The sequence below is a fragment of the Lonchura striata genome, chromosome 19 (assembly GCF_050655825.1).
Source record: "Lonchura striata isolate lonStrDom1 chromosome 19, ASM5065582v1, whole genome shotgun sequence".
NCBI lineage: Eukaryota > Metazoa > Chordata > Aves > Passeriformes > Estrildidae > Lonchura > Lonchura striata.
In genome coordinates this window covers 5093869-5121037 of record NC_140721.1, presented here as the reverse complement: position 1 = coordinate 5121037, position 27169 = coordinate 5093869, and the positions used below count along the sequence as shown (strand labels likewise).

Genomic DNA, 27169 nt, shown 5'->3' with positions numbered 1-27169 from the left:
GAACTACCTAAAATTACACGTGTGCAGTGCATCCCCCAAAGGCACAGACCCATCCCCACCGTCTCCTTTCACTACAGTTGTTAGACACCACCATCCACCCCGAAACCCGAGTGATTTACAGGGAAATATGTTGTCAGCAGTTGGTGGAAAAGGCTGAGCTGAAAACTCCGTTTGGAAGTGGGATGCTCAGACATATTTTTAAATGGATGTCCTGTGGCAAAGCATATTGCATCCTCTAATGCTACAGAATGTGCCTGTGGCTGGGGCTTTCTCGCAGCAGAGAACGAGGCAGAATCATCCCCTCCCTCTGCTCAGCTCCTCAGAGCTCCGGTTTCGCCGCCCCGCTCCTGTCTCGCTCCCACTCCTCACACCAGGCTTGCTTTCAGGCTATTCCTTCTGCGCCGAGTGGCTTTTCAGACTCATTGCACCACACTTGTCATTTCTCATTCAGATTTTCCTCCTAGATTTGGCTTTTTCCTCTTACATGCAAAATTTGCTCATGTCTAATGAATTCTGCCTCTGGACTTTACGGGGAAAAGGAGTAACAGCGGAGCAGCGCACAGCTGCCAGTGCCATCCTGCCCACGAGTCCTACTCAGCTTGTACTAATCTGAAAAACGAGAGTGGAAGTGGAGTTCATCTCTAATTACTCCACGTCGTTATCACCAGCTAGTCCAAGAGCCAGGACCCCTTGGGCTTTTACAGTCCCTCTTTTCAGTGCCTACAGCCTAATACAAGTTGGAGGCACAAAAACCTCACTGTTTTCTTATTAATTGTGTTTGAAATGTAACTGTGTGGTTGCCGTCGCCTTTTCCCTGGTATGCAGATCTATTGCCGTTTAGTTAACAGCAGGTGACCCATCCATCTAGATCCGTCCTTTCAAGGCAAAGTTGCCACATATTTTAGATAAACTGGGTTATTCACTCTCCATAAATCACCAGTAAGAGCCAGTCATCGCTGACTGGGCGGTTAATAGGAAAAAAAATAGCATTGCTGCCCAAAGCATCGGATCGAGCCTTGCCTGGGAATGGGAATGAGGGGGATGACTTCCAGGCACTGCCCTTCAGAAACGAAGCACGGGCTACCAGGAGGGATGTCTCATCCCTGTGCCACTGCCAAAAAGGGCTGGTGAGTCGGGAACGCTGAATTCGCGACAACTCCTACGGCTGTGTAGGAAAAGGAACATTCTCCAAGTCGCTGCCGTAGCATTTTGGCTTTGCTGTCGTGCCTATGCACGATGAGCGAGGGGCTGCGCTGGTGGGAGCGTCGTGCTGAGTACCCAGAGCTCCCTGCCAAAACGGGAGCCCTGGCTGCCACTCACAGCCCGGGAAACAGCAGTATCCTGAGGATATTGTGATTATCCTACAATGGGAGAGATAAAGCAATGTTTGCAGATATATTCTGCTGGGTTTTTTAATTCGAGGATGTGCTCCACCAAGGTGGGACGACTCCACGTCCCCCGGCTTACCTCGGTGGCACCGGAGCACGGCGCCTTCTGTAGGTCTGATGTTTATTAGTAAAGCCCTGCCAGGCACAAGTGCTGTGACGATCTCCCACATGCAGAGTCTGTTATTGCAAATACCAAATCACAAGGGTCTGAATCAATAAACCATCTCCCAGCTACACGCAGCAGGTTGGAAGATTACATATTGCTTCCAAACAACAGTTTTATGCGCTCTTCCGTGACACGACAGTTGCCAGGCTAACGGGATTACTGACGGGAGGTGGAGCCGGGCAGGGATCTGGGAGCATACAGGATTTCACGTATAGGCATGGTGATGACAGGAGGCTGTTAGCAAAGCTTGGTGATGGACCAAGGCAGCCCAGGCCTCCCTGGAGCATGGCCAAGGTAGAGGCTCCTGCCGAAAGGGAACGCAGCGTTTAACAGCTCGCTGCCTGCAGGGATAGCTCCGGAGGTAAAGGTCAGAGGGAACTGAGTCCATCTCTTTAATTAACAGGCGGCTGTGAGTTAATGGCTGGAGCTCCTATGGAGAGAGAGAGATGGGATTCCTGCAGCCAGGGATGGCCGTGAGGATAGGCTGGGGTTGTTATTGGTTCTCAGCTTGCCGAGAACAGGATGGTGGGAAGAAAAGACAAGGAAGTTTTTATCCCTACTGCATCTTGGGAGTAAGGAGAATGGGGAAACAGAAGGATGGATAGTTAGAAAAGTAAAGGTCAACAGGACTTGGATAGGGAGTAGGTTTACATTAGGTATAAGGAAGGAATTTTCCTTGCCAGGGTGGTGAGGCACTGGCACAGGCTTCCCAGAAAAACTGTGGTGCCCCATCCCTGGAAGTGTCCAAGGCCAGGCTGGGTGGGACTTGGAGCAACTTGGTCCTACTGGAAGGTGTCCCTGCCCTAGATTTCTTTGAGGTCCCTTCCAGCCCAAAGCAATCTGTGATTCTGTGAAGGTCTGGACTCCCCGTGGATGCACACAAAGCCTGTGGTCTCATCAAGGAGGCCTTCCCTCCAAGCCTGTAAAACCTGCTGAGTGCTTAGTGCTGTGAGAAGCTGCTCCTGGCATGGTCTAGGATTGGTCCCAGTTTAGATCTGGGAAGGAGATCCCCAAAAAGCAAAGAGGTCATGAAGCCATGAAGCTCCTGAGGCTGGTAACACCAGCACTGGGATATCCAGCCGCCAAATCCCACTGGGGCGTGACAGCCAGGAGCACTTGGGTCTCACTGGGCTTCCCAGACTGGAAAACACCTGAGAGGCCCCAGCCCAGCTCTCCTGAGAGTTTGACCCTGTCTAACTTGTTATTCCTGACTCAGCCCTTTCAACTTCATCTTGTAAAGGTTGTGAGGTACACAGAAGGTCACCAGCCCGAGTGTTGAAGCTCACCGGGGAGGGAGAGCTTCAAAAGCAGCACAGAAAAATCCTCCAGAAACCTGCTGGTGAAGTGAGTAAAACCAAATCCCCGCTGACATGGATAAAACCAGCAAAGGGGTGTTTATCTCCTGCCTTCCTGCCACTGACGTGCTGTGTCACCCCAGCCTCTGCTCGCCGCGTCCTTCTGCTGCCTCCTGCTTCTGACTGAGGTTTCAGTGATTGCAATGAATTCGTCTGACTGTCCAAACCATTTCCCATGTAACATCCCTCTAATTGGGCATTAATTAGGCATCAGTTAATGAATGCTTGAAATAATTTATCTTTGGATGCGTCCAGTTTGCAGTCTTACTTTTAACAGCATTAGACTCGTTATTAGATTAACATCGTTATAAATGTTCTCCATTACCTGCTTGTTTCCATTGTCTTAGCCTTATTACTGAGAGTGAAAATCACTCCTCCCACATGCATTATTGATGAGTAAGGACTTTCTATATGTAGCACGGGATTAATTGTTATACAGTGTAATGCATTTAGCGTGAAGCCTCAATTTGTGCAAGAGCTGAAGGCAGCCAGAAGAATGCAGACACCCGGAGCCAGCAGGATCGGCCAGACACTGCACATCTCTCTCCAGCCCAGACCAGGTTCCTCCCAGGCCGGTGCCAGCACAGGAAGAAATTTGAAAAAAAGAACAACAAACCCTAGTTTGATACCCAAGATCAAAGACAGATGGTTTGAAGGGTTGGAGCACTTCTCTGCCACCACGGCAGGGACTCTTGACTCTGCAGTGCCACTTGCTCTGAGAGCCATGTGTACCTGCCCCAGCACTTTTCTTGCTTTTTAAGGTTTAGAACACTTCACTGTACCTCTAAGCCAGGCAGGGACTCGGTTTCTTTAGAACATGGTGCCCCTTACTTTCATTAGGAGGCTCAGACTCGGGGCCAAGACATCACCTAGGACAAGGATGGTTTTGTCCCTGGGGGGATGCACTGCAGGACACCCCCTGCCACAAACCCCAGCACCCCCAGCCCATTCCCTCTTGGCAAGCTGCTTCTCTCAGATGGGTATTTTCACCTCTCCACCCGGACAAGCTTATATGGGTCAAAGCCTGTCTAATTCTCCAGCAGGAGAATCCGCTCTCGAGGGTGGAGCAGGTTGCTTCTCTTCCAAATCTCTCCTAAACCCACCATCTGCTTTGGGAGACCCATCTTAGCTCATGTCTACATGCAACTTGACTGCCTGCTTACTGTGTCCATTACCAGGGCTGCTCAAGCTGTTAGATTTATAAGCTCTTTAGAGCAAAGCCCTCGTCTTCTGGTTGCTGATTTATGTATCTTTACTGCCATAAAACACTATGTATAGCTACTACATAATATAAATAATAATACTTAACCGGAGTGCGCTACAAGTGGGGAGAAAGCATCTGCTCACAGGCGGGATTATCAAAAAGGGAGAAGCTTCCTCATCAGTCACCCTCTTTTGAGGCCAAACTCACACCTGCTCTAACACCAGCACCTCACTGAGCTCTAGACAGAGATTTTCCTGTCCTGCTCCCACCCTGAATCTATCAAAGGATTTTTCAAAATCCACCCCTAACAAGCTGGTGCACAAAGACATGACTACAACCCCCGGGGGGAAAGTACACTTTGAAACTTGGGAACGACCTCAGAATTGGATGTTCACATAGAGAGAAACTGTTGTTTAGGGAGAAAAAGCAGCCTCAGATGCTCACAATTTCATCAGCTAAGTGAAGGACGATGAAAGGCAAGGACAGAGTGGCAAAAGCAACTGGGCACGAGCCAAGAGCCAAACTCAGGATCTGGGACGGTTCAACAAAGCAGCATCAGACTCTGCTTAGCAGCTGCAGGGTCCTCTTATTCTCTCTTTTGTTTTTTTATTTTTTCAACACAGAGGATACAATAAACATGCCCATGCTGACTGTCACAAAGCCTGAATTCCCCAGTGAGCAGCAGCTCCCTTTCAGCCTCTGTGCAAAGCCCCTTAGGTGCTGCCCCACGGTCCTGCAGCAGGAACATCCTCACTGGCATTGCTCCCAAAACATCAGCTGCAGCTCCCAGCACCAGGACACAACATGAAGCTTTGCTCCTGCACGAGCTGCCTTTCAGCCAGACAGTGGCAGCCACCCATCCACCTTCATCATTTTTTTTTTTTTTTTTTTGCGACCGGTGTCATAAATAACTGACAGATCCCAGCTGTTTGGAGTTATGGTTTCTGATGGAGTGACAGCTGCTCCCAATCCCCCAGTCATCACCCCGGCAGTTCTGGAACATTTCAGCAACATAAAAATCATTGGAGATAATTTCGGTTTTGCATAATTTGGTTAGGCAAGCTGTGATTTAATGGCAATTATGACCTCCGAGGCAGAAGATGAGCTTGGAGGCTACTGGCTTCACACGACTTTAGCTCGGGGTGCAGCATCAGGGATGTTCCAGGGAGATGGCACTACAAGGAAAAAAAAATCCTTCTCCAGCAGCTGGAAATTGCCTTCCTTGGCTAGCAAGTGGAAACACTGTTCCCACAGGAAGAAGCATACAAGGAAATTTGGAAGGAATCGTGCAAAGGAAAGCTTTGGGAAGAGACTGGTGCCAAAAGATGCATCAGGAGGTACCTTTTAAAGAAAAGCCAGGAAAAGGCTGTAGACTGGGGAGTACCTTTGCAAAGCCTTCTGTGTCACCAGTATCTCATGTGTTAACTGGTACAAATGTCCTTTTGGTCACTCTGAAAGCAAATCCTCCTCCTGTGACCGAGAAGGGAGAGCTGGAATCAGGAACGGGCTGCCTGCTCTGGGCACTGCCCTTTGCTCTCCCCTCTCACAGGGTTTCTCCTGCTCTGGGCTGTGTTGCCTCCTCTCCCTGGGTGCTCCTCACCCATCCCAGAGCTCCTTGGTTTGCTTTTCTCCAGCTCTGACTGAAAGGAGCAAACCCCTGGGCAGCCAAGCTGTGCTGGGAGCTCAGCTGAGGATGGAGAACCGTGCTCAGGAGCTCTGTGTTTCTGGCTGGGGGAAAAACGTGGCTTAACAGGAAGAACAACTTTTGTTTGGAGCTGAGAAGGTCCAATTCCCTCACTCCATCACAGCTGTCAACCAGCTTGGGGTTTGCTGTGAGCTCAAGCTCAGGGTGGAGACCCAGGGTCAGCAGCACCCGAAAATCCAGTCTTTTAGGGTGTTGCATCTTCAATTTACATTTGCTGACCTGGTAACTGGAGATGTTCACCTTCCCCCACCAAAGTCAAGGCCAAGGTCACCTGGAAGTTTCTGGATGGTGGTCATTAACTCCTATTGCAGTTTGAAACCAGACCATAAATTTCATAGTGTAATAATGTAAAAATCAATAACTCTGTTTGAAACAATAGCTTTGTCTTCCATTTCAGCCGGCTCTGGTATCTCCCCACAGACCATGTCCCTCTGAATCACACAAATAAAGAGAGAGGAGCAATGGGTGGCGGGGCTGCTGCTCCCCTGCCAGGTGCCCAGTCCCTCCATAGTTACAGATTCAATTAGTTCATTTATTCCTCTCTCGCAGTTAAACCCGAGGATGGTTTAACAGGAAAATAGAAGGAGCCTTTTATGCTCAGTCTCTCTGCCATCCCGTCCAACACAGCGTCCCTGAGGCTTTCCATGTGAGAGCTGCCCAAACCCCTGCTCTCTATTGCCATGGGCAGCAGGGCCAAAACCCAAAATACTTCTGGAAAGATGCAGAACCAACTCACACAGACAAAAAATAATGAAAGTCCGCTCCTTTCCAGCTCTGGCTTTCCGGGCGAGGGAGGTCTGGATTCCTTTGCTTGCTTATTTTCCGTTGTTTGCTGTAGCACTGGCTCAAAATATACATCGAGAAGCAGGATTGTCTTTCACATGTTGGTGGATGTGTGATCCTCAAAAAACAAATTAGCACCGATTCACTTCTATATAGAGTGCAGCCGTCAGGGAATCACTCCTGAATTCACAGCGAAGGAAAGTAATAATGCTTCCAGCGTGCTAATCCTCTCCAAGAGCAGCCCCTGAACTCTCTCCTGGTGCTGGAGGCACCATTGGAAATTACAATTCTACTGAAAAAATAATAAATAAATGCAGAAATTGGCAGGGTTTGTGCTAGTCCAGAGGATTTGTACCCTAATGTGGAACTCCCTGTTTAATTAGCACTCCTCTCTGTCTGCATCTCCTCCTCCTGCTCTCAAGCTAAAGAAAAAGGAGGGGAAAAGGAGGTCAATGGTAGAAGTGGCTGTGGGATTGAAACTTGGCTATAGAAATTTATTTAATTTAAATGCTTCTTTCAGGACTAACACACGCAGAAGCAGAGGGAGCGTAGAGTGTGTTTTCCCAGAATAATCTGCTCTGCTTAACCCCAATTCTGAGCACACCTTCCACGCAGGGATGCCCTTGGTGGAAAACTGCAGTGGGATGCTGCTGGTCCTGTAGCTGCAGGCACAGGGAGCAACCCCAGCACCTCAGCTTTGGGAGAAAACTGTTTAAATCAGAGGCTGGGCTGCTGCTTGCAGCAGCTGGAGACAGATCTGGGATGGGATGGGATGGGGTGGGGTGGGATGGGATAGAATATTTCTGTTGGAAGAGACCTACAATGATAATCTGCTCCATCTGCCCAAGAGCTAAAGCTTGTTATTAAGGGCACTGTCCAAATGCCTCTGGAACACTGACAGGCTCGGGGCATCAGCCACCTCTCAGGTCTGACCACCCTCTCAGTGAAGAAATGCTTCCTAATGTCCAGTCTAAACCTCCCTTGGTGCAACCATTGCCCCATGTCCTGTCCCTGGAGACAGAGGAGGAGGAGACAGACCATCCTCTTTTCCTGGGGCTGCTGCAGGGTTTGTTGTGCCCCTGTGTCCCACCCCACCGTGCATCTCCAAAGCCACTGGGACCTTTTTGGAATGCAGGAATGCTTGGGTCCTGCTGTGGCTGGAGGTGTCAGTGCACACCAGGATGCTCCTGCTTCTCCGGGAGAGAAGGGCATGGACCAGGGAACACTCTGAGCAGGATTGCAGGCACGGACAGGAGTTTCACCAGCTCCTGGCACTGCTGTCCTGACCCCAGCGGGCACCAGGCAGCCTCTGCTGGTCCCCTGCACAGGACAGGGCTCTGGCAGGACCTGCCAGCAGCCTGCAGTGCAGCCGGGATAGAATCTGGCAAAGGACAGGGAGATCTCGAGGTCTTTGAGAAGGGACTAATAATTCCAATTGCCCCCGAGGAAAGAAATACAGGAGGATGACTTGAGCTTAGTGGATTGTCTGAGGCGTCTCAGGGGATCATCAGATACTTCCACTCCCTTTTTGTCCCGAGGTGACAAGTTTTCCTTCCCATTCACAGAAATGCAAAGCACTTCATTCACAGCAGTAATAAGAACGGTGTCCTTTGTAAAGCAGCCGGGGAGTGAACCCTTCGAGGTGCTTTACAGCAAAACAATTGCAGATGAAATGACAAAACCCACCCCAGCTGAGCACCAGCCAGATCGGTATCAAACGCTGAACAAGCTCATGTGTAGAGAAAGCAGATTCACCAGCTTGCTTCCCTGCCAGCAGCTGGCCAGGAGCTACGGAGGGTTTCTTTAGGATCAGAAAGACAGCCAAAACTGAGCAAATATGAGATGGAAGAGCAAAGTGACAGCTGCCCGGGCTCTCAGTGCACGCTCGGCTGCCCCATCCAGCACGCATCCACAGGAGATGGAAAAACTGGAGGCTGTGGAAAAGCAGGGATGTGCTGGATGGATCTTTACCTGGCTGGAGCTGGGAGTGGACAGCAACTCAACAGAGGGAGGCAAAGATGGTTTCATGCAAGCACAGCTAATAGGGAGGGCATTAGTCCTATAAACTTGTAATCCTGCCGAGGTCCCGACCCCAGCAGTGTCCGGTGGCACCGAGATCCACAGGCGAATTCTGTACCGTGCCGCGTGGGCTCTCTGTCATCATCCCTTTTCAGCCTTTCTGCATTTGAGATTTGCTGAATGTCCTTGTGTTTGGTGGAGAAGAGGGCAAATTGGAGCCTGGCGTGTACCTTCTTCCTCGTTCAGCAGCACATCATTCTGCCTGCAGCAGGGGGGAAGGAGACGGACAGGCAGGCATCAAAGCTGCTGGCTCTGTCACATTTTCTTCCCCCCAACCAAAAAAGAAGTGTTGGCGTCATTTGGAGCCCAGCCCACAGCCTCGGGTCTCTCTCCCACACCCAAAAATGGCAGCAGCACCTTTGCCTGTGCCCTTGGTCTCCTGTCAGGGCGATGCCAGGAGCACTCCAAGTGAACATCCCTGCGGGTCAGCAGCTGAGCGAGCACGGCAGATTCCAGCAAAACCCCATCCCCACTGGAGCCAGCATGCTGGGTCATGAGCACGGCTGCCTTTCAGAGGCCTCTCCTGTGCTTTGCACTGAACTTTTTACCAGCTCATGAAAAAGGCAGTGATAAAAGCAGAGCTGTGTGAATAGCTGAGCTGTGCTGCTCCTCTGGCCGGCATCCGGGGCCGTTCGGAGGCTTAATGAGCCAGTAGGAAATGCCATGAGCCCAGCTGGGTGTTGGGCATTGTCACTCTCCCACACAGCTCTTGGGGTGCGTGGGGATGTGGGGGACCTGAGGATTGAGCAGCAAGGCTTTGCCAACGCCTAAAATCTGAATGTTTGGAGCAGTTGGGTGCTGGGAATTAATGCGCAAGCGATGAACGTGGTCAGGACACGGCACTCTGCTAATATCCTGCTTTGTCTAGCTCCAGTGCCGGTATTCCATCCCAAAATATCCCCCTGAACATCCCTCTGGGAGTGGACTTTGTGGAGATGCTGCACATCCTCCAGCACCAGGCAAATGCCTGCATTAAAAGCTTAATAAAAATAGCTTGATAAGGGGATGTGTTCCCATCACCGGCAGCTCTCGAGCCCGCCGCCGATCCCTGAGCCTCCAACACAGCAAGGCCAAGTAATTACGGGATGGGGCTGCAAGGTCCTGACAGTCTAATTTCTATTAATTACAGCCTGTGTAGGATCCTGTCGCTGTGGAAAGGGGAGATGGGGAGATGGGAAATCATTGCAGGGCCGGGAAGACGCTGAAGGTCGGTGGTGCCGACCTGCAGCGGCCAAAACGTCCGGGCTAGGAGGGGTTTATGGTGAGAAGCAACAGGTTGGGCTGGATGGAGTGATGGGGATGTTCTACCCTCCTCCTCCTCACGTTGTGTTGCTCGGATGCACGTTTTGCAAAGTTAAAACAAACCGCAAAGAACGGAAATCGGCAATTTTAAGGGAAAAGAAAACAAAAATAAGATCTTGGCAGAAGGATAAAGGAAGGCAACTGAAATGCTCATTAAAACTGAGGGGCCCCATTTCCCTGTCCAAGTGGCCACATCTCTGGAGGTTCCCAGATCCTTTGAAATGCCTCGTCAGATAAAGTCTTTCATCCTACCTGATTCTCTGGCTAAATTCATGGACCCATAAATTTTCACTGGAAGCGTGAAAGACAGAGCAACTCCATTCTGACTTTTCACTTCCCATCTGATTGCTGTTGATACAATTTATTCCTATGACAGCATCTGCTGCTTTCATGGGTTTTTTATTCTGAAGTACAACTCGTCTTTGTTAGTCCCATTTTCAGGCCTTTCATCATTTGAGTCACAACATAAAAGGCATTTAAACACTCCTGCTTGGAAACCAGGCTAGGAGAGGGTGGGAGCAAGGAGATGCCATGGCACCCCAGCCCCAGCCCTCCTCTGGCACAGGATGGGCTGTCCTGTGAGTGTGCCACAACCCTTTTGTGCTCCCACGTGCCTCCTGCCAAGGACAGCAGTGATGGGGATGCTGTGGCTCCATTTTGGGGTGATGCTGTGAAATCCAGATGTGCTTTGAGGTGCAGAGCCCTGTAGACCATGTCTCTGTTGGGGCAGCATCTCTCTCACCTGCCACTGACTCAAAGAGTGTTTCCAGGGGCTCTGTGCCTTCCTCATCAGCCAAACCTCTCGTTAGACCACTCATTGCCTTTTGCTCTGCAGCTCCAGACCCGGCTGTGGTGCTCAGCTCTCCATGTCCCTGTGCTGGGGGGCCCTGCCACCCCTCACTGCCATCCACACTCTTCTGAACTCGCCAGGGACCCTTGTCCCCACCAGTGCCAGCAGATCCCGCTCTGCCCTGGCTTCTGCTGAGCTGCTGGAGGCACCGGGGAGTTCAGAGCTACCCACAGAAAATTGGAGTCTAATAATAGCTCCGTGGTGTTGCACCAGCAGAGAGCTGGAACAGCCACGTCTGGCAGGGAGAGGCCACTGCTGGCTCCTGTCTGCTCAGCTGGAAGAACAACGCCTTTCCCGGGATGCTCCTCCCTGCAGCCCCCGCCGAGGCTGGCAGACCCCTCTCCACACTCCAAGGATTCCCTGCCCCAGCAGCGTGGCTCACCCCGCTCCCCAAATTCCCTGTGCACGTGGGGCTCCACGCCTGTGACAGGGTCTGGACCATGTGGAAAAGCCACCGTGGGCACAAAACGGGCAGGACTCACCCCTGGATGAGCTTCCCTGGGGTGTGGTGGCCTCTCCCCCTCTTGCTTTAATTCCCCTGCCATATTTTCCACTCGGGCAGGCATTGCTGGCACCTGAGCATCCTGCAGCTACATCCCTCATCCCACCTGGTATCTCTCATCCTGGATCCCTTCCCTGGTCCCCCAGCTCCCAGGAAAGTGAGCGCAGCTGGAAGCTGTGCTGCTGCTTATTGGAATAACCTTTCAGGATTCATTTAGTGCCGCTTGTTTCAACCCCACCTTTCCACCGTCAGCACTTTACTAATTGCAACTTTTAACTCCTTGTGCCCAGGCAGCCCGAGAGCGGCAGCTGCTGTAAGGAATGGGGTTCCTCTGCCCCCCTCATCTCTCCTTCCTCCCCAAATTAAGGCTCAGCCTAGTGAACATGAACACCACACTCACCCCAGCCTGCACCACCCTGCTCCTGCTCCCAGCTCACCCCACAAGCCTCCTGATTTGGGAAAAGATCACCCCGGAAGACCACAAATCCCAGGCAAAACCCCAGCCATCACCTGGGAGCATAAATCAGTGCATGGCTGGGCAGGGAAGAGGCGAGAGATCTCGGAGCACTGTCTGCCTGAGATTTATTAAATTATGGCTCTCGAGTTCAGCATCTGAGCCCGGCGCGCCGGGGCCGGCCGGGAGGGGGGTGGGTTTCAGCCCCCTAATTCAATCACGGGGCACCGGCCATGGCGCAGCTGGTGGGGAAGAAGAGCTGTCGCTGTGAACACGGAGAGAACCAGGCTCCCACAGCTTTCCTGGGTGGCTCTGCCCCCTGACCCCTCATTTCCCAGTGCCCCGGGAATGGCTCCGTGTCACTGTTAAGGGCTGGGGTCTGGTCCTGTGCTGGTGTGGCATCGGTGCCACCACAGAGGATTGCTCTGATCCAAGGCCACCTGCACTGAGAGGTGGGATGCTGCCAGCTCTGCTGCCACGCAGCTTTCTGTCCAAAGAGCAAAGGAGTCAAGAAACTACATTTTCAGGAAACTGAGGTGTTTTTTACGTAAGTGCAAGAGCAGGGCAGGAGGAAGGTGAGATGCTGTTTCCCAGCTGACACCATGAACCAGCGAGTGTGACTAAAACTTGGGAATGCTTTGCACAGGGGGTTCAGGCACTGCGGTGATGCCCACGGCGTTGAAACCTCAGCAGCTGCTCAGGGAGATGAGGACAGAGGGACATAATCAGGTAGGAAAGAGAGGAGAGAGCTGGGAAGGCAGACGCTTTCCCTGAAAGCATTTCCAAGGTCAACGCTTAAAAGTGGAGCAGAGCGAGGATTTGGCTCAGGCAGGGGAGCGGGACCACGCCGGGATGCTCAGTGGGAAGCTGAGGAACGCCCAGCTCCCTCACCAGCACTGAATTACCCAGCCAAGGGCTGAGTGAGGCACCCAGACAAGGTCACGGTCCCACCGGAGCGGCGCGGGCGGCGAGGGAGCTCCGGCTGTGCAGCAAATTCAATCGTGGCGAATAACAGAGTGGAACAAAATCCAGCAATGCAATAAAATCTCCCGGCGCCTTGTTCACCTGAAGCCTGAGCAGCCGGGGCTCGCACAGGAGGTGGCACGGCCTCTGAGGGCAACCTGGTGTCTGGGGAGGCCGGCAAAGGGGAGGGAGGGTTTGGAATGGCCCTTGGCGAGCTTTCTACGGGTGACAGTTCATCCCGAGGCTCACGGGAGGAGGGTTGGATCTAAGCAAGGGACAGCTGCTGGTTCCTTAAGAAGCGGGGAGGTGAAATCCAATTGTGCAGCATCCACGGCTGCCATTAACCTGTCTGTGTACTCCCACGGCCGCCCATCCCTCTCCGCCTGACAGCCGGGGCTGCCCGGCACACGCTGCCCCGGCTGCCCGGGGATTTGTGTCTGCCTGCACACAGCCCTGCCACGGGCTTTTCTCCAGTGCTTCGTGCTGCTTCCAAAATGGAGCGCTGGCTCAACATCCCCTGGTGAGCCGGGGAGCCGCGGAACGGGCTCCTGGAGAAGGAGAAATGGTGGCAGCGAGTGATGGGCGGCTGCAGGAGGAGCTGAGGGGCAAAGCACAGCTCCCAGCTGAGGCCAGGAAAGATAATCAGACTTTCTGGAAGGAAGGTCCTGAGGACATTCCTTAGGAATACCCCTTGGGCATTCAGCTTGTAGCATCATCTCCATCAGGTTAGAACTGGGGATCTAAATGGCAGCTTTTGGAAGCGCAGATGGGTTTGTGCCAGGGTTGCACGTTCCTGGAGGAGGCAGCCAGGTGGGCATTAGAGGGGTCTCTAATTCAGCTGGAGCCCCCTCAGCAGGGGGAAAAAGCAGGATCTGGACTCGCTTTGTTCAGCCCCACACTCTTCCCAGCCCACGGCGGGGCTGAGAGCAGGCTGGTGGAGAAGGGAAGGGAGAGGAGAGGTGGGGAGCAGGGAGGAGGCGCAGCCAGCCCCACCAGCCGCCTCGCCTCTCTGCATCCCAGTTCCATTTGCAGATTTATTAAATCGAGAGCCAATTCCGACATAATTTCTTTCAAGCAGCTCCACCTCGCAGGTGTGCAGAATTTATTTGAGATAAAGAAAACCATTACAGAGAGACAGCAATCTTCAAAGACCACCTCGGAGACCTGAGAGAAATAAAAACACTAGCCCGTGCAAATGTGCAATTAAGTTTCAGAATACTCCTGCTCCATGAAAAGCTCCGTCCCTGCAGAGAACAGGCCTTTAAGGCAATTTTCCCAAACCCTATTCAGCATTCACTCAAAAATGCCTTTTTAAAACAACATGTGATTTTTTTTTCCCCTCCCTGCCTCACTCCTCCTTCTCTCTGCGCTTGCTCCATCACTTCCAGGTGGGACAGAAACAGCTCTGGTGGGGATGTGGTTCCTCCCCACTTGGAGGGGGAGATGAAGCACAGGAGGGGTCCCATCCACACAGGCACAGCTCTGTCACAACCTCCAGTCATGCCAGATCCACAAAGCAGAAATTTTTAGAGCTAGTCTTGTTATTCAAGGAGACCATGACACCAGCATGGCCCCGCCTGGGGACAATTTGCCAACTATTCCCAGTTGAAGGATCTTCATATCCCTTATTCATGGGTCATCCTCTTCTTGGTGATTAATTAAAAATGCATAATTAACCTGTGGAACGCACTGCCATGAGGTATCGGGGAGGCCAGGAGCTTAGCGGGATTCGGGGGAGGATTATATGTTTAAATGGATAATGAGAACATCTGGTGGAACATTAACAGGGATGAAGGAGAATTAGGGAGAAGAGCTTGGCCAGCTGCCGGCACAGGGGGTGGGAGGGTGACCACGGGGCTGGCTCAAGGAGGGCACTGCTGGTCCAGCCCCAAGCCTGGCAGGGACACCAGCGCACCCCTGCACCCTTGGGAAGCGTGATTTTGGGAATGAGTGGGTGTGTCTGGAGATGAGGTAGTGACAGAGGGGTCACCACAGGGCTGGCTGCCTTCAGGTTGGAGGTGGCTACCTGGGACAGCAGGATGGTCACAACTCCTTGCCAGAACACCCAACCCAGCGGCCACCTCTTGTCCGTGGAGACCAGTGGCATGACCGTAACCCCTGGAGACACCCTGATAAATCAGCCACAGTGCCCTTAAAACCCCAGGAGAGCACCCATCAGCTGCAGCGCTTCCTGCAGGTGACACCACGCAGTCATCCGTGCTGCTGGTGGCGAGCTCTGAAGTCGTGGCACGCGACCAAGAATCCAAGGAAGGTGCAGGAGACACAAGAGCAAGCCTCAGCCAACCTGGCCATGCAGGGTTTCCCAGCCCAAGGGTGTGCAGCCCACACAAGAGGTGGTTCCTGGGGGTCTCCAGCTTCTGAACAACACGTGGCTTCCAGCACTGAGCCTGGCACACACTTTCTCCCTGTGGCAGCATCCCTCATCCACCCCGGGCTCCACACAGAATCACAGAGACCACCCAGCATCCCCCTTGCACGGTGGGCACAGACCATGTGCTTTGCTTCACTTCTTTCCCCCAGCCTCAGAAGTTTTCTTAGAAAAGCCTGGCAGCCAAAGCCAGCGATCCCGAGAGCAAACTCCGGGCTGACGACAGGATTACCAAATCCCTGTCAGCAAGCAGGGCTCAAGCAGCTGCTCTTTGCAGTGCAAATCTGCTGCTCCACCGTTTGCACCAGCTGATGGTTGTGCAAGGCCTGGGAACCACAACCTCTTGGGGTGAAAAGCAATGAGGGCTCTCAGCAACATCCCCAAGAACTGGGAGGTTGCTCAGCTCTTCATCCCACTGCCCTTAAGCTCCTGCTTTGCAGCAGCTTGGACAAGGAGGGGATGCTCAGTCCTCCCAGCACAACTCTGAATGCTCTCAGTTGTTGGGAAGGATGGATAAATATAATTATTCATAAATAACACAGCCAGGATGAGAACAGTCCTCTCTGCTAGCTGGACAATGCCCTTGCCTACAGATGGGTCCAGGGGTCAAGTGGACTGTTCCATCTCACCCCCTAAAATGTACAGTTCACCCTGCAGGTGTAACCCTCCCCTAAAACATCAAGTGCCTGTAACCCCATTGGCCCGAGCCTTGTTCCAGCCCACCTTGAAGCCCCCTGATAAGGGGCTCCGAGGGGCCAGACAGCCTCTTGGAACTTCCCCTCCTCTTGGATCTTCCCCCTCATAGGACCTCCACCCTCTCCTAGAGCATCCCCTTGTCTCTCCCCTCTCCCCTCCCCTCAAGACTCACCACGTGCTGCGTCTGGCAGCTCGAGGCAGACATTTCTCCATCCCTAATAAACCTGATACCCCAAGAGCAGCCTCAGAGATCTCTCCTCTCCATTCACCTACACTGTCCTGGAGCAGGCAGCGTTCCCAACACTCAATGCCCCTTCTCCACTTTGAGGGTGATGCCACCAACTCAGCGAGATCGGGCAACCAGAGAGATTTTGGGTGTCGTGGCCCCTCCGGACTCTCTGCTGGTCCCTCGGGACGAGGTGGCTGCAGCACATCGTGCTCAGCCTGCCGAGCACGGCCGGGGCCTGCCGGGCCGGGGTTAATCTCCTTGTCACACTTTCCCTCCTTCTTGCTGGCTCGGCGCGCTTTGACCCGCTGTGAAATTGTGGCCAACAGCACTGAATATTTTAAGAGCAGCAATGCAGCGATGGCCGCGCGGCACAGCAGCAAGGCAGGCCGGGAGCTGAGCTGGGCTGGGCCCTCAGCTCCCCCCCACCACCACCAACCCATTAGCACAGTTCAGGGAAACCTAAAAAATTCAAAAGACACTGAAATATGCAGCATTTTTTGCTCTCCCTGGAAATGACGCGCTTCGCTTCCCAGATGCTCCCGAGTAGGACGTTGTAAATAAGAGGCTTTATCACACAGAGGGTGTTGCCAGTGGGGCTGTGGGATGCTGCAGAGCCCAAATTGACACCCCAATCCCTGTCCTGCCCCTCACTGGGGACAGAGCCGTGCTTGGGCTCGGAACAGACCCGCACTGCCATCAATGCCCATCCTCACTAGCGCAGTGCAGCCATTAAAGGAGTTTCCCCTGCCCATCCTTGGTCCTGCTGGCTGCCCCCTGCCCCTTTCCCCCTTTCCCCTCGGGGTATCCCCCCAGCACATCCCTCCTCCCCTCGGCCGGGCGGGACGGACACGGGTGCCGCAGGACCTGACGCAAACACCTGTCCTCAGCACTTCTGCTATCTGGGGCACAGCAGAGCAGCAGCAGCGAGGAATTAAAAAAAAAAAAAAAAAAAAAAAAAAAGAGAGAAGGCCTATTTGCATAAACCTCCCAAAAAAGAGGAGCTGGAGCCTGAGTGTGGAGAGCTGGGATATCAGTCAGGGACCACTGGAGCTGGTAGGAAGTGCAATAAGTATTTGGGAAGCGTCACCTGGACCTGGGCACGTTCTGCCATCAGGTCCCTGCATATCCCCAAAGTGCTGCCCCAGGGCTTGACACCCCATCCAGGAGTGACACTGGGACACTTTCGTATTCAGGTCTTAAGAGGGCAGATTAATCGCCATGTGCTGGATTTGTCATGCGCAGGGATATATATTCTTCTCAGAATTTACAAGTAGTTCTGTCTGAGAAATAAACAGCTGGAGATAAAAATTACATTGTCACCGTGCAGGTGTGATCGATGGGCAGGACAAGCCCTTGGAGTGCCAGCGAGGTGCCACTGGCACAACCTGCCCAGGGAGTGCCAGCACCTGGGACAGCTGGGAGATGCCAAAGGGACCCCGGGAAGGGCAGTGAGATGTACTCCACCAACCCCAGCCCATTGTGTCTCTGTCCCAAAAGCCAGGAAAAGTGGGAACAGCCACCAAGACCATCCCCAAGTGAGGTAGAAAACAATGCTGGGGAAGGGTGACCAGGATGCAGCCGTGGGAAGATGCCCGGGGCAAAGCAGTCAGCAGCAGAGGGGGCTGCAGCCCCTGGGTCAGCTCCTTGTAAAAGCCTCTTGGGCTCTGTCTCAAGCCCCAAATCCTCCTCTCCAGTGTGTTTCCAAGGTCAGCAATGGGCAAAAGACAGAGACAGGCTGGCAGCCACTGGATTCCCCAGGGATGTGAGAGAAGGATTGATGCATTTTACACCAAGCCCCTTTCTAGTTTGGTTTCTCCTTCATCCTTCTCTGCTTCCCGTGGTTGCATTGCCTTGGCCCGGCTTGTCAGGGAGTGACAGAGCACATTGCCTGCTGGGGTCACTCCCTGGGGAAGGACAGGCATTGGCTCCCTCACAGTTGAAATCTGAATTCACACTGAGAGCACTAAAAAAGCTCCGCGTGGATGGATCTTCTTCCCAGCCTTCGGCATCCTGAGGAGTCATGACTCGGCTCAGCCTGCCGGGGTGGAGATCCCAAAACCATCTGGGGACATCCAGCTGCCCCCGAGGCGGGCGCCTGGCTCCAGGCTGGCACCCAGCAGCTGGTCCAGCAACTGCCTTCAGTCTATTAATAAAGCTGGAGCAGCTGGTAGAGCATCCACCGCCAGTCCTCGGGATTTATCCACACGGCTCTGCCTTATCAGCCATGCTTTTCACAAGCACTTAAATTCAGGAGGAAAAGGAAAAAGTGAAATCAGATAGAAATGCAGGTCTGTTTGCTGTTTTCTCCAATGAAATGGTTCTGGGTAAACAGCAGACGCCTTTGATGAAATCCCAGCAGGCTTAAACAATAAAGCTGGTTACAAACTCAATCTGGCGCAGATATCAGATCTGAAATTGTTTCAAAAAACATGTCAACATTTTCTAATGCTGCTGCAAAACTTCCTCGGCACTTTGCCACAAGCTGCATCTGTGACGCAGGACCTGCGCCGCTGTCCCAGCTCCTGCTCCCACTGCTGCACTGCCCAGGGGGAGTCAGCCCTGGCACCTCTGCAGCCCTCTGCCTGCCAGGAGACCCTGAGCTGCAGTGATACTAAAAGGGTTTTAAAATCATGGGGATTTAGGGTTAACAGGAAAATAAGCTTAGTAGGCCCTGGAAAAATAGACACCCTAAGCACATGGAGAACTTGTGCTTGCTAGAACTGCACTGTGTAGCTAGTACGTGATAGTTGATATAATTGTTAGATGTGATGATTGTTTAGTAATTAGAATTACTGTTTAATCATAAGAATAATAATGAGAAACTGTGGTCAGTGACCTAAGAAAGATCAGGAGAAACTCATGTCAATATATACAATAGAACAATATAAGTTTAATAATTAATATGCAAGTTATATAAGGACAGAATATAAAATACATTCAGCTCGAGAGCCATGTCAGAGTCAGATTTGGGTCTGGACCCCTGATTCCCAGAGCTCTCAATAAAAGCACCTGCAGATAATCATATCCCGTGATTCTGTGTTTCTGAACGCTGACAGCAGGAAGATCTCAGCAGCATCACCTGGGAGGCAGGAGATGCACATCCCCAGCCCCGTGCTGGGGGCACGCTGGGTTGTTTTCCAGCTGTAAATGCAGTTCCCATCCCCAGGCACAGCCTGGCTGAGGCTTTGCAGTGCTGGAGGTCTGGCAGTGCTGGATGAGGGGCGTCAGGGGGGGTGGGCATTCCCCCACCACATCCCAGGGATGGAATTCAGCTGTGGGTTCATCCGAGGTGTTACCAAGGACAACTGACTTTTCCATGGAATAACAATTTACAAAAGTTGTGGTGGCAGAGGAGCACAGCCTGGTGCCCCTCCTGGGTTCTGTCTCCTGTGTGCCACCTCTGCATCCTGCTGGGACCCCAGGGCAGGATAGGGCTGCATGGGGATGCACAGGTCCAGCTGATGGAATGCCTGGCTGGGGGCAAAGCTTGGTCCCACTCCTATGGGTGGTGGGCACAATGGGGACCATCCAACACAGAGCAGCTGAGTCAGGGGGACAGGAAATCTGGCAGCTCCATTGGTGTGGGGTGACAGGGACCATCCAAACTTGGAAAACATGCAGGGAAAACATTCTAGAGTCTGATGAGGCAGGTCCTGCACTGGCATCGCCAGGACCAGCTTGCCAGTTACCTGGCACTGGCACTTCCCAAACTCTGTCAGCACCTGGGGTGTCTGGAGGATGCCAGGGAATGCAGCTGAGGGGGTGAGAGGCTGAGGAGGAGGAGGAGGGAGGAGGAGGAGGAGGAGGAGGAGGAGGAGGAGGAGGAGGCACACCTGGTCCCACCACAAACACAGACACTCTCTTGGCTCTGCCTAAAAAGCCAGCGCCAGCTCTAACATTATTTGGGGTCTCCATAAGGGATCTGCTCCACTCATCCCACGCTGGACCCAGCCCTACACACGCCCCATCCCACACCCCAGGGAAGCCCCCAGCCTGGAGCTGATGCCTGACACAGCTCATGCCCCGTGTGGCTGGGATGGAGCAGCAGAACCTTCATCCCTCCCATTTCCAGCAGAACTGGAAATGACAGAGAGGACACACGAGAGGAGAAACGGGGCACGGGGAAGAGGATGAGGAGGGTGGGCAGCCCTGGGGGGGGGGTGGGAGGGGGGCAGGGGGCCAAGCCTGAGCCCCGGAGCAGCACAGGGGATGTGGCAGAGCTGACCCCTGTGCGGAGGTTGCCTTTGCCATCGATCCCTGTTGCACTCAGGCTCATTAGGGCCGGGGAGCTGCTGCGAGCGGCTGCTGGAGGAGACAGACGGGGGGAGCGCTCGCTGTGGCTCCCTGGATCGTATTAAATATTTACTTTGTTTTGTTTTGTTTTTCCCCAGCTATATTGATCAGAGATGGAGTGGGGAGGGGGGGGGTGGGGGGAGCAAGGGGGTGCTGTTGGATGCTGGGAGGGAAAAGCAGAGGAAGCGACTGAGCTGCAAAACGGGGACAGACCGTGTCAGGGCGTTCCCGAGGGATTCTCCTGCTCTCCCGAGGGGCACCCAGCGCTGTCACCCTACAGAGATGCTCCCCTCAGTGCCATTCATCCCTTTCGGGGTCGGCATGAGCATCACCAGCACACGGGGGGAGCGCCGGGGCAGCTTCCACCCCTCATCCCACACCCGCCTCGAGGGATGCGGGACGGGAGGATGCCCAAGGCAAAAGCATCTCACAGGTTGGGGTATCCCCCCGCTCCGGGCTGGGAGATGCCCCCCGCATCCAGGCTGGGCCCCGGGAGCGGCCGCGCAGTCGGCACTGTTTCTATTTCGAGAGGAGCTCTACTGGAAAAGGAACAAAAGCCGAGGGAAGCTATAAATAGCCGCCTTCTTCACACCAGCGCCTCCTCCGCCCCAGCATCCCGAAGCCGGGGGGGTCCCGGAGCCTGGCCCGGGCTCAGCCCCACTGCCAAACCCCCTGCACGTCTTCGAGCCAACATCTCCATCTGAAAAGCAGAGGCAATAATAAGCCGGGGAATATCTGCCGCCGGAGCAGGACTGGCTCTGAGCAGCGCTTTGCCAAGTTACCCGGCGGCTCTGCCCAGCCACAGCCCCGCTCCCCGGGGGATTTGCCGGGATCTGCACCCAAAAACACCCCGCGGGGACGGATTCCACCGCCTGGGGATGCTCCTCTTGTCCCTGGCCCTGTCTGCGGCTGGCAGGGAGCAGGAAGAGCCGAGTAGCTCGGGCAGACCTACTTTCAAGGCTTTAATCCTTTTTGCTTAAAGAATCTTTTTTTTTTTTTTCTCCCCTCTCTTTCTTTTTTTCCCCTTTCTTTTCCTTTCCGCGCGGCAAAGATGGGGTCTGATCAGAGGAGAGACGCAGGGAGCTGACAAGCTGCGGCGTACGGAGAGAAAGGAGAAAGAAATACATATTTATTACCCTCAATTATTAAAAAATAGATAGCAGCAGATCTTAGGCCCTGGCAGAGGCACTGCAGAGTCGTTTGTCTGAGGACTATTTTGTTTTTTAAATTCCATTGGAATTATAATACGCTGGGCTTGTTAGCACAAACACCCCGGCATCTCCCTGCCGAGGGGGGATCATCCCAACCCCTCTGCTGGCTCCGCTGTGCTTCCCGCAGGGTGGCTGGATCCAGCACCCGATGGGATGCCGAATTTGGAGGCAGCGGGGAGGGAAGGAGGGAGGCTCAGGGAGGCAGGAGCCGGCAGAGGATGCAGCTTTTGTCCCCCTCTGCCTTCCCCCCGCGGGGATCAGAAGGGATCTGCCCGGTGCAAGCACACGGATACCCAGCTGGGTGACAAGATCTTCACCCAGGTCACCTCGGGCCAAAATCCAGCCCCGTGACATTCTCCGTGCCCAAGGACGGGCTTTGCACCCCCTCGGGTGGCACCGCGGGGGTCCCGCGGTCACGGGGATGGGGTTTCCCCAAGCAAGCCAATGCAAACGCTGGTGCAAATGCAGCTGGAAAAAAAAAAAAATAATAATAGAAAGCGGTTCCCAAGTGCGGCACACGGGGCTGGCGGAGCCGCTGGCACCTCCCCTCCGCTTGCAGGGCTGCTCCGTAAGGAGCCCTGCCAGAGCAGCAGCTGCCAAATTCCCTCCCCAAAAACCAGCGGCTGCATCCTCCCGGTGTGATGGCGATGCCGGGACTCGGGGAGCACGTGGAGCACCCCGGACACCCTCCGGCTCCAGCACACGGGATCTGCTCGGATCCACGCTGGACCTCCACGGACCTGCTGTGCCAGCACCTCTCCGGGGCCAAATCCCGCTGCCGCCCCATCCCGCTGGCCACGAGAGACACAGCCGTGACAGGAGCCAGCTTTTGGCACCGTGAGCCACCAGAGCAGCCACGGCTCTCCCGGCCCAGGCAGGAGCATCTCTAAAAGCTGCTCACCAAAACTGGGCGGGCTCCAAGCTGCCGTGCCTGCTCCGAGCCGCTGTGCCAGCACCACCGGGAAGCAAGCAGCCAGCGGGGCACATATGCTGTTATAAAAGGAAAAGGAGCTTTCTACACCAAATGGAGCATTTTCCGCTTAATAACCCCCAATCCTAATCTGAGCAAAGAAGATTGCCCCCCGCATCTTCCCGTCCTGCATCTGCCGCTCGCCCTGCCCGCACTTAACACCCGGGCAGAGCCACGGCTGCCCCATCAGCGTGTGCCCTCAGCGGGAAAAGCAGGAGAAAGAGCGGCCACGGGGAGAACACGCGATGGTGCCCAGCACCGGGCTCATCTCCTTTGTCAGCACCGCGCCTTCACCATTTGTCATCAGTAAAAATAATTCTCCTAAAAGTGTCCCCCCTGTGATTGCCGGGCGGCAGGCGCAGGGCTGTGGGTTTCCATGGTGATGCTGTTCCGCAGGGATGGTACAGGGGGATCGGGGGGATCGGTGCTTCCTCCATTTGGGAGATGGGACGTGCTGTTGACACCCAGAGCGAGGACAGCACCAGCCCTGCTGCTGGCACAGGATCCTGAGGCTGAGCCAGCTCTTTCCACCTTGGGCTGGAGCAGCATCACCCAAAATAGCAGGGGAAGAGCAGCCTTGCAGGAGAGAGCACAGATGCTCCTGGATCCCAGTGCTGCTCCTGAGGCCATGCCCTGCACCCCTGCCCATGCCAGCACACGGACCCCCAGCTCCTCCTCACTGACTCCCACCAGGATCCCTCCTGCTCCTGGCCTCGTGGCTCTCCCTGCAGCCTCCCACTTGTTGCAGCTGCTCTTAAATGAGACTTCAGCCTCCTTTGGTGGGTTCTGAACGAGGGCATCACCTCGCCCATCCCAACCCACTGGCAGCCCAAACAACAGCCATCGCTGCTGGGGTGTGGGTGTCTGTGCTGCTGCTGCTCCCCCAAAGAGCTCTGCAAACATAATCTGCTCTTAATAACCCAAGTCTCTACTGATCACAGCTGAACCCTGGAACTGCACTTTGCAAACAAAGCCCAAGTTTTTGGCTGTTTGGGGGAGGCTGGAGCAGGTCCCTGGGGTGGGGATGAGTGTCACCCAAGGGTGTCTCGATTTGGGGCATAGTGGGACAGGTGGTGTAGGGCTGAAGTGGTCATGTCCTGGGTCACTCTTCTGCCAGGGGGGCTTTGCCTCTACACTCCCACAGGGGCACTGCCAGGAGCAGGGGATGCCCCAGTGGGAGGCAGCTCTGGTCACACCTGGCCACCACCACATCCCTCCAGGCTCCCACACTTCCCTGCCTGGTTTTTGCCTTCAAAACAAGATTTTGGCTCTTGCTGTCAAAACCCATCAGCACTCCAGCAGTTTCCAGCCTGTTCCTACCTGGCCCCAAGGCAATGACATCCCACGCGTGGCCTCATCCTGCAAACCATGGAGCCTCACCGCCCTGCTGCTGGCCTGTGCCACTGGCTCCAGCACTGCCAGGTGCTCCAGGGAAAGATGGGTGTGAAATCATGCTGGAAAATGCATATTTTTACATCTCACGGGCAGGTTCACTGATGTTTTTAGGGCAGTGCTTCGAGGCCACCTGGAGTGTCACCCAGACGGGGCTGCGGGGCGCCGGGTGTGGCATTTTTGGCAAAAGGTGGCAATAACATCCAGCCAAGCGTGGCCAGGGCTCTGACCCTGCCGGGCTCCATCAGTGCAGGTCACTGAGCAGCCACGGCTCCTTCACATCCCGGCTCCAACTCCAGGTCCAGGCAGGTCTCCTCTGCCGAGCCCTCCTCGCTCCCCCCCAGCACCACTGCAGGGACAGCCTGGGCCACATCCTGACCCCCTCCCTTGCTTCACCGGGCACAGAGAGCTTGTGGCTTCCTAGCAGCTCTTTATGAAATTAAACTTTTATAAGCAGAAAGGTTTCTGGGCTCCTGGCTCCCCGGCACGAGAACCGCAGTCCAGCCTGCGCCTGCACCCTGACTGCTGGCCTGGCAGGGAGGGACGGAGGCTGGACGTCCATGGGATGGGCGATGGAAGGGACGGGGATGTGGCTGCCCATGACCTTGGTGCCATCCTTGACCTGGAAATCTCCTCCTCCTGCATCGCCAGTATTGCACTCCTGCCTGCAGCTGCCTGCGGCCACCTCTGACAAGGCTGTGACACCTCACCCCGGGTGGAGCTGCACCCCACGCTGCCACCCGCTGCCACGCCACCAGTGACATCCCACAGCACAGAATCCACCCTGAATCCCACCAGTGACTCCACGGATGAAGCCCACGGGGTGCAAGAGGCCCAAAATGCCCTCGGGAATAGCAGCACTTGCCCAGGCACGCTGCTGCCATCCTGCTGCAAACGGCTTTGTGTGAAGCTGTCCCCTCGGAGCTGCCTCCCTTGGAGCTCCTGCTGCCTCAAGCCCTGCCATGGCCCCAGCAGCGGGACGTGGAAGGTGGTGGCAGTGCCACCATCAGCCCGCGCTGCCGCCCACCAGCACAGCCTCACATTGCCACCATCCTTGACAAAATCAGCCACCCCGGGGCCCCGCAGAGGGGTTTGGCCCCAGCCCAACACCCCAGCAGCAGCTGTCCCTTTGTCCCCTCGCCTCACATGTGGGATGTCCCCTCTGCACCCCGCTTGGGGCAAATGCTGGGGATGGGCCCCCCTGCCCAGGGACACCTGGCCCGGTGAGGCAGGGAGGGGAGAACCTGTCGGCAGGATGGAGGCCTCCTCTAACTGCCTGTTGAATTATTCAGGAACGGTATTAACTTATAAATGAGTGTGTTTGACTGATTTTGTGGTTGATGTACAGATAAATTCTAATGAAAGACAGCTACAAGATTTTAAATTATTAATTAGACTGCCACTTAACAAAGCCTATTTGGCACTCTATTTCCTTGCTTAACAAGACAAAAACTTTAAGAATAGGTTTTGCTTTAGCCCACAGGCTCTTCAATTTGCATTTTGTTTTTCTAGCTCCACAAATGAAAGCTGTAGATCTTGACCTTAACAGGCTACCCCTGGTGGGATCCAACCCTGTCGGCAGCCTCGCTGCCTGCCTCCACCTCAGGCTCCCAGTTTCCCAGCCTGGATGATGCTTTTCCTCCAGCCAGCTGCACCAGGGCTGGGAATCAAGGCTGGGCTGCTCCGAAGGCTTGGGGTTTGTTCTCAAGCCATCCAGCCGGGCTGGGTTAATACACCAAACAAAGCTGAGGCGGGAGCCAGAGAAAGGAGCATCCGAGTGCGAGGCCACACAGCCGCAAGGTGACATTTCCCCCAGCGGGAAGAGGCGTCTCTGGGGTGGCAGCGGGGGCTCTGCCCCGCCTGCCTGGGGGTCTGCACCCCGATGCCAGGGGCTGCACGCACAGCGTTGGCACCTCCCGCGCTGCCCGAGCCTCGTCGGAGAGGGGCATGTGCCGCTGCCGGCGAGGGCTGGGCCTGGGGCTGTGCGGCCGCCCCCTCCCCGGGACACGGGACAGCGGTGCGGGGGTCCCACCGCACGCCACCGCTGTCCCCAGCATCCCCCCGGCACCGGCTCCGGTGCAGCGGCGCCGGGGGTCCCGCCCTCCCTCCCCACCGTCCCGGACCCCCGGAAGGGCCGGCTGCTCCCCTCGCTGTGATGTCACAAAGCTCCCCGATGACGTCGCAGGCGGTTGCCATGGAAATCGCGTGATGTCACAGCGGAGCGATTCTCCTCGGGGGGGGGGCCGAACGGGACGGCTCGCCCCAACTTCCCCGCCGAACCCCCCGCGCTCCCCGGTGAGCCCCGTTTCCCGTTCCCTCGCCCTGAGGGACGAGCACCGACCCCCCCCCTCCCCACCCCGCTCCCGCCGCATCCCCGCTGCCTCCGGGACCCGCCGTACCCCGGTGCCCGCGGGACCCACCGCGTCCCCGGTCCTGCGGGACCCGGCGCCTGCCCTGCCTCGCTTCGCTCCTCCCGGTCTCCCGCCTCCCCGCCGCGCTGCGCTCCCGCCGGTGCCGCTCCCCGGGGGGTGCCCGAGCCTCGGTGGCGGCGCCGGTAACGCGGTGGCGGCGGGGGGCGCCCGGCGGCGCGGCCCCAACTTCTGCGGGGAGACAAACTTCGGGGCCGGCCCCGCTGCCTCCGGTGCCCGCGGCGCCCGGTGCCCTCCCGGTGCGGTGCTCACCTTGGCGGAGCATCTTGGAGCCGGGGCGGGCGCGGTCTCCCGGCGGCGGCGGCGGCGGCGCTCAGAGCCTCGGGCGCGGCGGCGGCGAGCGGTAGCGGCGGCGGCGGCTGCTGCTGCTGTACCGGGAACGAGGAGCCGGAGCCCGGGCGAGCGGCCCCCGCGGGGGCATGGCGGGCCGAGCCGCAGCGGCACCGGGGAGCGCCGGCCCCGGAGCACCGGGGAGCGCCGGCCGCGCCTCTGCCCGCCGCGCGTCCCGCCGCCGGCTTTTAGGGGGGAGCCGCCCCCTCGGGGCTGGGGCCGCCGCCGCCCCCCACCCCCTCGGGCAGAGCCTATAAAGGGGTGCCCGGTGCCGGTGCCGCGCTGCCTGCAGCGGCGGGCAGGGCTGGGCAGGGCGGGGCGGGGCAGCGACGGGGCGGGCAGGGCTGGGCCGGGCTGGGCTGGGCTGGGCTGGGCTGGGCTGGGCTGGGCGAGCCCCCCCGGGCCCCCCCGTTCCGCCGCCGCCGCCGCCGCCTCTCCCGCCTCCCGTGGACAGTTCGTGAAAGTGCCGCTGCTCCCGT

General features: G+C 55.6%; 1 protein-coding gene across 1 annotated transcript in view; it reads right to left on the bottom strand.

Annotated features, from left to right (window-relative positions):
* RTN4RL1 (reticulon 4 receptor like 1) overlaps positions 1 to 26851 on the bottom strand; it is a 29314-nt gene extending 2463 nt beyond the window's left edge. Inside the window, exon 1 of the mRNA XM_021551027.3 lies at positions 26613 to 26851. Coding sequence (XP_021406702.1) covers positions 26613 to 26625 — 13 coding nt within the window. The 5' untranslated portion in view covers positions 26626 to 26851. The remainder of the gene's footprint in view (positions 1 to 26612) is intronic.
* Positions 26852 to 27169: the final 318 nt, after the last annotated feature.